The sequence below is a fragment of the Acanthisitta chloris genome, unplaced genomic scaffold (genome assembly GCF_000695815.1).
Source record: "Acanthisitta chloris isolate BGI_N310 unplaced genomic scaffold, ASM69581v1 scaffold30283, whole genome shotgun sequence".
Lineage (NCBI taxonomy): Eukaryota > Metazoa > Chordata > Aves > Passeriformes > Acanthisittidae > Acanthisitta > Acanthisitta chloris.
Genome location: NW_008665881.1, coordinates 3038 through 12922, shown reverse-complemented (window position 1 = coordinate 12922; position 9885 = coordinate 3038). Strand labels below are relative to the sequence as shown.

The following is a 9885-nucleotide window of genomic DNA, read 5'->3' as shown; positions in this document are numbered from 1 at the left end:
CAAACCTTACAGCACTCTCTTACTACAGAACAGCTTCAGCACCTCTCCTGGAAATATAACATGGGGCTAGAAAACTGCTGCTGGAAAATAATTATCTAGATCAGCTACCAGGAACAGATCCGTTCTCATGCTGTACAGCATTGCTTTATGAAGGGAAAAAGGTTTCCACTGCAGTTTGCTCCCTACTTATCCCAGTACAGCACTGCCTGAGGCAGCAGCTTGTGGTGCTGTGAATCCAGGGCAGCCCAGGGTTATGGACTGAACATGGAGCACATGCTCTGAGGGAGAATGGACAGAGTGCATGTAAAAGCTATTTCAGTATGGTTACTAATCTTGCTGTAATTATCACATTCTCATTCTCCACTCTCTCTCTGTGTTTATGTATGTAAACAGGAAGTTTTTGCACTTAATTTATTATAGAACTTTGGGCAGGGAGAAGTTGTGCCTGGGAGTCTTTTGGGTCGTGGGTGAGTGTGGGTCTGTTAAGAAAGGAGGGGGTTGCTTCACAGTGATTGTCAGACCATAAACATTAAAATGCTGGTTTCCTTCTCTCTGTAGCATAGGATACAGGTGGGTTGGGAATTGGTTTCCCTTCCTTCCATTGTTTTCTCACCTGTCTAAAAACAATACCAAGACCTTTCCACCAGGCCAGCGTAGAGGACAACTTCTCTGAAAGGTTTGCACTTGCCATCACTAACAGAGCCTGTGAGTGCTCTTCAGCTCGAGTGTGACCATGCAGCTGCCAAGTAATGCTCTCCTAACCCTCTGGCTCTTGCTTCCTTCTCAAGTGTATCTGGCAATTACTATATATCTGTGTATATACGTGTGCTTTTTACCACAGGATGCTTTGCATGTGGAATGGAAAATGGATTCCGAGTTTATAATGCAGATCCACTCAAAGAAAAAGAGAAACAAGGTAAAACACTTACTTATTGCACCATGCTGGTCTCTGCTGGAAGTTCAGCCTCCTCGTTTTTTCCTGACTGATCCTTGCTCAGCTTTCACTGTTCCACCCCTGGAAGGCTTTGAATAAAGCCCCAGGGGAGGCAATCCCTGCTGATCCCCCAGGGACTCTCACTGTGCCACTGCCTGGTCAGGTGTCCCAGTGCTGTTAATTTGCACAGTTGGCTGTGAGAAATTTGTCTCACTGTCTGGCAGAGTTGTGCTGGCTGGTGCTGATGTTTGTAGCCCTGAGCAGGAGAGGAGTTGCCTGGTTATTCACAGTAGGAGGAGGTATGCTCCCCCCGGAGAGGTCATTCTGCTCTTGTGCAGTGAGCTGGATGATCCCTGTGGCAGCAAACTCCTCCTGGACATCTGAACATAACATTGCCCATACTCAGACTATTGTCTGCAAGAACACCGAGAGCTCAGACCTCTAAATCTCTGTATGCCTCAGAAACCTGAAGGGATCTGGATGCAGTGAACCCACTCTCATGTCCTGACAGAAGTCACTAGCTGAGCTGTGTTAACAAGTTTTGACCAGAAAACAAACAAAACCAAGTCGAAATAAGGGAAACTGAAAGTGAGCCGTGTGATTCCAGCCCTAAATATAGGAAACCAGCTGCCATGCTAAACAGGTTTCCCAGCACTTCCAGCCTGTGCTGCTAGAAGAGATTTAATCAGCAATTCCTGTGAAACCAGGCACACTTTCACTTTCTTCTGCTGTAAAGGATTTTAGTCACTGTTCACATGGCCAGAGATGACAAACTATTTTCTGCTCTTGACAGTAAATTCTTCCATGAGCAGCATGTCTTGGGGCTGTCACCTGTGACAGTGTGCTCAAAGGATCAGGATGCAGCCTGAATCCCTGTGGAGTTCCTTGTCAAAACTCTCCCTGCCAGTAGCTCTGGATGGAGGTACTTCCAGGACTCCTGTTGTGCAGAGTTTCTTACCAGTCAGATTGTCTTTTCCCTGTGGTTTCTGAGAGCTCAGACTGAGCTGGCTGTGTAGGTACACAGAGAGATCTTGTTTGTCATTCCTGTAGGTTTAAACCTGCCTGAGGTACTCCCAGCTGCAGCCTGTCCACTGATTGGTTTCTGTAACCCAGTATGAAACCAAGTCTCAACCACTGCAGCCCCAGCTTGTCTGTCTCACATCCAGGAGCTCCACGGAGTTCCCATCCAGGCATCACCTGTCAGAACTGTACAGTGGTTCAGTGCTCTAACATAGCCTCAAAACACATTGCACATTCTTAGATTGCTCCAGGTTATCACTTGCAAATACCTTAGGCCTTTTTGTCACGGTGATAATACCTCTTTACAACAAAATGTGCTGCTTTGCTTTAAATGGAGTTGAGAGGAGGATCTGGTGCAGAACAGGGTAGTGTCCAAGCACAACAGGAAGGAAACACAGCACTCAGAAGTGCTGTTGAAGAAACCACAAGGGCTTGTATGAAATCCAGGATTTTACTGCTCCAGTATGAAGAACTTTCAAGGAATCCACCACCTCTGGTTTCTAAGGGCAGCTAGGGTAGGAAGGTGCTGCTCTTCCCATGTGCCTGAGAAATGTGCTGGATAACATGAGCTTTTCTGGTAACAGTGGTAAAAACTAAACGGCGTTTCACAGGTTCTGACAATTCCAAATAAAATATTTGTCTTCCAGAGTTTCTAGAAGGTGGTGTGGGCCATGTGGAAATGTTGTTTCGTTGCAACTACTTAGCACTAGTGGGTGGAGGAAAAAAGCCGAAGTATCCACCCAACAAAGGTGAGATCCAGGGATGGTCCCTGCACGTGGGTGACACTGCCTGGAGAACTCCCAAACCACACCCTGAGCTGGGGCTGGATGCTCTGGGGGTTGGGTGAAGGGATGTTGCAGCAGGTGTAAGTCTCTGTGGTGCAATTGGTACCTGCAGTGACTGTCTCTGAGACCCACTGACCTTCTCAGGGCCAACTTTGCAAGGAGACTCTGTCCCAGCAGCCAGAGGGGGAAGATCCTCGGCTGGCAAGCTTTGTAGGAAAACATGCTGCTTTTTTCAACTGCTGCATTAATTCTTTAATGATAACCCTCAGAGAAAAAGCTGCTTTTCTGTAGGAAAATGTATTTTCCTTGTCACTTTTTGTGGCTGAAGTGTCCCAGCTCCTGCCTGCACAAGTCAGTGTGAATGAGGGGGTTAATATAGTGGCTCTGTGCCCTCTGGGTAGCAGGATGTCTGTCTGCTGTGCTTAGCCACTGGCTGCCCCTCTTGATCAGCCTTCTGGGGAAGTAGAAGTTGTTCTGAGGGATACAGTGTGGATCTCTTGATATGCCTTCATGATCTAACACAATCTCTGCACTGTTGTAGTCATGATCTGGGATGACCTGAAGAAGAAAACTGTCATTGAGATAGAGTTTTCTACAGAAGTCAAAGCAGTGAAGCTGCGAAGGGACAGGTAGGTACAGCAGAAGGGTTCAAACACCCAGTGTGGCTTTGTACACTGCTCTTGCTCATTTCCAGCTGCGTGTGGAAAGGACAAGATCCTGCTGTAACACCAGCACTTACAGGTAAAACAGGCTCTGGGGGCAAGTGTTGGGTGTAAACAGTTCACAGCTCAGGTATGTGAAACCTTGGTGAAAAGCCTGCAAGGCTTCCTGGCCCCCCAGTGCAGGGAGGTGTTCTCCTGTGGCTCCTGCTGGCTGGTTTTCCTAGGTATGGATGAGTGTGAAGGGAATTCCAGCAGATCCCTAGAGCAGGAGCAGCTGTGAACAGCTGGAGCCTGTGTATGCGTGGGCTGGATGAAAGTGCTTTGCAGGCTTATCTGTGTGTGGTGTTTTGCAAGGCTGGGAGTCAGCTGTGGGGGAGGGCAGGAAGGACACAGCTCTTAAACCAGTTGAAAGCCTCTGCAGGTCTGAGTATCTGTGTCCCTGTTTTGCCCACCCCAAGTCACAGGAGCTTGTGGTCTGTTTCAGAATCGTGGTCGTCTTGGACTCGATGATTAAAGTGTTCACATTCACACACAATCCCCACCAGCTGCACGTCTTTGAAACCTGCTACAACCCTAAAGGTTAGCTGGGCTCGTGGGCTGGGGGATGGAGACAAGTTTATTCTGCCCTTGACATGCCATTTATCTTCAGCTGCCTCAGTCAGGTCTGTAGTAAGTCATTAAGCACTTACTGTGCTGCAGTGAGAGCTCTGCAGCTGGGGCTGGCAGTGACCTGAGGGAGTAACACAGCCAAACTTTTCCTGATGGTGCCAGACAGTGGAATGAGAGGTGTTGGCCATGCTCAGTGTATTGGGAGGATGAGCCTGGACAGCAGGAAGGTGTTTTCTCCACCAGGAGGTTCTGTAGGAGTGGAGTTTCCATCTCTGGAGGTTTTCAAGCCTGTCTGGGCAGTGTGGCCTGAACACAGCCCTGGCACATGGACTGTGACAGGCAGAGGATGCAGCAGGAGCAGGTTGTTTCCTGTGCTGCCCTCCCAGTGCTCTGCTGCTGTGGCTGAGGCTGCAGGAATTCACCTGGCACCAGCACAGCACCTGGGATTGGGGTGATCTGCCTTAAATGGGCCACAAAACATTACAAAGAGAAAGGTGCAGTGCTGTAAGAACCAAGTGCAAACAGGAATTAATAGTGGTCAGTTTTACTGATGGAGGAGAAACTCAGCTATCACCTCTGGTAAACTCTTAGCCTTTCTGAACTGCTAAGGAGACTTAGTAATTTCTGTTTTAAATAGCTTTGCTGCCACAGACTGACAGAGCTGGACTGAAAACACCCAAATTCTGGATAAGCACAACTAGGTTACTTTAAAATAAGGTGAAGGGAGCAAGTTAAAATCCTACCACTCCCTTGTTTCTCTGTGCTCTGCACCCAGGGGTGGACCCTGGTTTGGGATGCTGCACTAGCCATTAAAATGAGACTGATATACTCCATGTGTGTTTGCTATGCTGAAATCACTGTTACTTTAGAAACTTACATTAGAAAGCCTCGCTGGGTTATGGAAATGATCCAATCCTCTCTTTTTTTTTGTTTTTGTTTTGTCTTTCAGGTCTGTGTGTCCTTTGTCCAAATAGTAATAACTCTCTTCTTGCATTTCCTGGGACACACACCGGGCACGTGCAGATTGTGGATCTGGCTAACACGGAGAAGCCTCCCGTGGACATCCCAGCCCACGAGGGAGTCCTGAGCTGCATCGCGTTAAACCTGCAGGGAACAAGGATTGCCACAGCATCAGAAAAAGTAAGAGGGATGTCCCTGCCTCTGCCTTGTTCTGTGCTCTGCTGCAGTGAGTCCTTCAAAAGTGGGAAGTCACATAAGACAGGGAAATACCTAACGGGAAAATTTGTCAGGGAAATGTGCATTCTTAGTCTGTCTTTCTCTTCTGTGCTCCTCTGGGACACCCAAACTGCCACAGCCAAGGGCTGTGCCTGAGGTGCTGTCTGTGTGTCAGCTGTGGCAGTGACATCTGAACAAGAACAAGACCTGCCCAGGCAGCTCTTGTCTGTCATGTGTTCTTTGGTTGATACTGTTACCTCAAGAGAAGCAGGGGGAGCCTATTTGCATTCTTTAACCTTTATGATTTTCTGCTGTGGTGCTTTAACCAAAACATCAGTGTGTTATCAACATTATTCTCTATTCCAAACCGAGAAGAAATTAACTCCATCCCAGCTGAAACCAGCACATCTGCTTAAATTCACTCCAAGCCCGCTGGTTAAAGAAGTATTTGCAAGTAGCCCTCTCAGGCCAGAGGGCCTCAGTGTGCTCCAGCTCAGCCTCTCACAGAGCAGGAGGGTGTGCACTGCCCCCTCCTCTCACACCCCCACCAGCTGCTGTGTGGGGACTGAGCAGCCAAAAACCTGCAGCTGGGGCAGTACAACTGCCTTTGGGCTGGGCTGAGGCACACCTGAGGCAAAGCAAGACACAGACCTGTCCTTTCCCCCCCCCACCCACCGGGGACCACAGCAGGGGCATCCAGGGCACTCCTCTCCCAGAGGAATGTCAGGCAGATGGACCTGACTCCCTGAGGCAAGAGGAGCACTCTCTGCCTTCTTCCACTCCACCAAAATGAGTTTCTCAAGGACAAGCTAAATTAATCCAATGAGCCTCTCTTTGGAATGGTTTCTCCTGCCCAGCCTGTCACTCAAACAGCTTAAAAAAGAAAATGCAGCCACAGTCTCTCCTAACTAAGCTTAATGACTGTATGTCTCCTAAACAGAGTTCTTAAAGCTGCCAACTCTGTTGCTAAATAGAATCATAATCTGCTGCTTTTGTATTAAGACACTCCATGTTTTGCATAGAGAAGAAGTTCAAACAGCTTTTATTTTCCAACCAAACCAGGAGTTTGAGCACCCTGTCAGCAAACATCTCAAGCCTGTGTCTTACATCAAAACGAAGCTGAGTTTAGCAGAATCTTTCTCTGCTTGGGTTCTGTTACTTTCTGGTGTGTGACTGGAGAGCTGCAGGTGATATGCACCACACTGTACACCCATTCTTCAGCAGAGGAAAGTACCACTGGCTCGTTGATGACTTTGAGACACTGATTAATCCTGCAGCTCTGCTGTTGAGCTGGGTCTGCTCCAGCTGAAGGAGTGTCCCAGTGCACTGTTCTGTCACCTGACTGACTGAGGGGTCTCAGATTTGGATCAGTACAGACCATGAGAGTGTGCTAGGTAACTGATTCTTTGAGATGATGTCAACTGAACTAACTGTAAGACAAGACCAGCCACAGCCTGAGGATACATTGTGGGAAAGAATGTCACAGTGGTAATCAGAGTACTGACTGCAGGGAGCAAGGCAGGAGTGACTCAGCCTGGGCACACCACCCCAGCCTACTCCAGTGTCTGCACAACAAGGCCAGGGCTGTGCTAGGGCCTTGGAACAGAACTGAAACTTACGGAATTGAGTTGCTAAGTGACAAGGGCCAGGGCTGTGCTAGGGCCTTGGAACGGAACTGAAACTTAGGGAATTGAGTTGCTAAGTGACAATATTGTACACCAAAGCACTGTAACATTGTGCTGGTGGTAGTAAATCAATGTTCTTCCCCCAAATTAAGAGAGGTTCTCAAATCTAGCAAGAAGAAAACCCCATTGGTGTGTGCAGGGCCGTGCTGCAGGTGTAGAGTCTTCTGCCTTTCCTAATACAGTGCTTGATTCTTTTTCCAGGGGACCCTAATTAGAATATTTGATACTTCATCAGGGCATTTAATCCAGGAGCTACGACGAGGATCACAAGCAGCCAACATATACTGGTACGTTCACCTGTGTCTGCTGTGCCTTCCTGTGGGCACCTGGTGAACAGCAGAGCACAGGCACACCTGGCACAGCACAGGCCAGGTGTGCTGCTGTGGCACACAGAGCTCCTGGGGCTGCCCCGGGCTCACTGTGGTGAGGGGAAGGCTGGAGGTGGCAGCTGTGTGCAGCCTGGCACAGGGCACAGCCTGGCACAGAGCCATGGGTGTTGCCAGGCCATGGCTCCTACAGCAGAGGTGGGAGCTGGGGGCTGCTGTCCCTGGGGAATGCTGTCACTTCCCCCTGATAGCTGGGCAGTGCCCCAGTGCAGCCTGACACTGCTCACAGGGACTGGGGTGAGTCCTGCTGTGACTCTCCCAGGAGCAGGGAAACTCCTATTCCAGCATTGCACGTTCTGCCCACTCGGAGCAGAAGGGATGCAGTGGCCCCACACTGGTGGTGTCTGTGTCAGGGTGTGCTGCTGTGGCTGCTCCTGACATTCCAGGCCCTGTTCTGAGCTCATTCTCCCAGGAGGAGCTGTTAACACTTGCTGCTGGATGGGTGCAGCAGCAGAACTGTGTCCACTGGGGGCTGTGGGGCTGTCCCAGGAGAAACACTGCAGCTGTCTGTGTTCTCTGCAGTATTAACTTCAACCAGGATGCTTCCCTCATCTGCGTCTCCAGCGACCACGGCACAGTGCACATTTTTGCTGCAGAAGACCCTAAAAGAAATAAGCAGTCAAGGTAGGGGTGGAGCTGTTCTGAAGCACTGGGAAGGTGCTGGGAGGGCCTTGAGCTTTCAACAGTATGTAAAACGCTGCTTGTGTCACACAGTAGCAATCTCAGCTCTGCTGGAGGTGGCAAGATGTGTCTGCTGGGCTGGAGTGAAGCTGCAGATCTAGGACTCTGTAGGAAGTGCCAAGTTCCTGCTGTCCTTTGTGGAGCTGTAGCATTCCAGCCAGGGGCAGGGTGGGTGAGTGGGTGTTTGCACAAACATACTTTGTGGACACTTTCCTCTACCAAAAAACCCTTTTGGCAGTTTTTGCAGTCACTTTAAAGGCATAAAGGTAGTTGCAGGATCACCCTTGCCAAGAAGGGCAATAGTCCAAGTTACCTGGTACTTAGTCAAAGCCAATCAAGAATAGTGTGAACCCTGGGACTTGTTCAATCACAGCAGCAGTTCTGAATCTACTCTAGTCCACACATCACTAAAGATGTCTTTTTTTTTTTTCTCTTTCAGTTTGGCCTCTGCCACCTTCCTCCCCAAATACTTCAGTTCCAAATGGAGTTTTTCCAAATTTCAGGTTCCCTCAGGCTCTCCGTGCATTTGTGCCTTTGGAACAGAGCCAAACGCTGTCATAGGTGAGTGATGGAGGTGTCCTCAGGGTCTGGCTGGAGGACCAGGGTTTGAACTGTGCTGCCCTGGGGCTGGAGGGAACACTGCTGAGACAAGGCTGCATGTCTCTGTCAGCTCTGGCTGCTCACTCTGCCTAGGGTGGGAGGCACGAGGCTTGGCACAGCATGCACTGGTGGCCACTGGGTGCCTGCAGAGCAGCTCTGGGTGCTGTGTGAGCACAAAGCAGGTTAAGCCACAGCTGAAGAACAGGACACCCGTGGCCCAGTGCAGCTGACCCTGCCTGTTTGTGTTGCAGCAATCTGTGCAGATGGCAGCTACTACAAGTTCTTGTTCAACCAAAAAGGGGAATGCTCGAGGGATGTCTACGCTCAGTTCCTAGAAATGACAGATGACAAGCTTTGATGAGTGGAGGGGAGTGCACAGGTCCAGTCCTGCCTCGGCCACTCCACACCTTTGAGGGACAGTATCCGAACGTCCAGTACCGATCCGGAAGTTTAGCAGAGCTCACGGAGAAGCCTGGCCCAACATGATCACAAGCAGCTCTGAAGTAGTGGACTACATGTTTTGTTCTCATTTCTGCAAGTATTCATCATTAAAATCTCTTTGGGTTACTGTCACCAACTCAAGTTTTCAAGATGTGGCTTTCAGCAAGCTTGTGCCTACTGGGTTTCTCTTACCTAAACTGTGACCTGACTTTAGCTCCAACACGAGTGCCTGCCACGTGGGAAGCTCTGCAGGGGCCTTAGGAAAAGGGATGTGAAACCAGAAGATTTTAGGCATTGCTTTACTTCCACTGCATGGCTGGGAGGGAGGGAATACTATGGGTCATGCTCCCTCGGCCAGGAGCAGGAGTGTGCCTCCCTCTCCCCAGGCACAGCTGAGGGGAACAGAAGAGGTGACAAGTGTGGAGCCAGAGACACCTGCAGCTGGAGCTCTGTTTGTCCTCTGCCCTGCTGTACAGGGCTGGGTGGTGGCAGTCGTGTGGCCACAGCTCCTGTGGCCCTGCTGTGCTGCTCCAGGTGAGGGATCAGCACTGACTGTCCAAGAGAAGTGGAGGCACCTTGAGCCCTGGGTGGACCTGAGTGCCATCTCCTCGGTGTGTGCAGCATCCCCCAGGGCCCCTGAGCTGTGCAGGTGATTCCTCTGTAACCAAACAGCCATTCCAGGTGTGAGTCCCCCTCAGCACAGTGACAGTGTGCTCACTGCTGCAGCTGGCAGAGGCCACAGACACCTCCAGCAGTCACTGAACGAGGTGGCACAAAGTCCATGTCTGCAACAGCTTTAAACTGGCAAATTGTCTTGTTTCTCTCTGAGGATTTCTTTACTAACTGCTGCTGGCCCAGGGACAGGTAGGTTAGATTTACCCACTGACCTGTACACTCTTCCCCAAC

General features: G+C 49.9%; 1 protein-coding gene across 1 annotated transcript; it reads left to right on the top strand.

Moving 5' to 3' along the window:
• Positions 1-841: 841 nt before the first annotated feature.
• On the top strand, positions 842-9113 carry WDR45B (WD repeat domain 45B; the record flags this gene model as incomplete). Its single annotated transcript, XM_009071919.1, has 9 exons — positions 842-916; positions 2602-2703; positions 3281-3368; positions 3886-3980; positions 4960-5150; positions 7073-7158; positions 7780-7881; positions 8378-8499; positions 8790-9113. Coding segments are annotated over 9 exons (968 nt in total), but the record flags the coding sequence as incomplete, so codon positions are not given.
• Between the last annotated feature and the right edge of the window lie 772 nt (positions 9114-9885).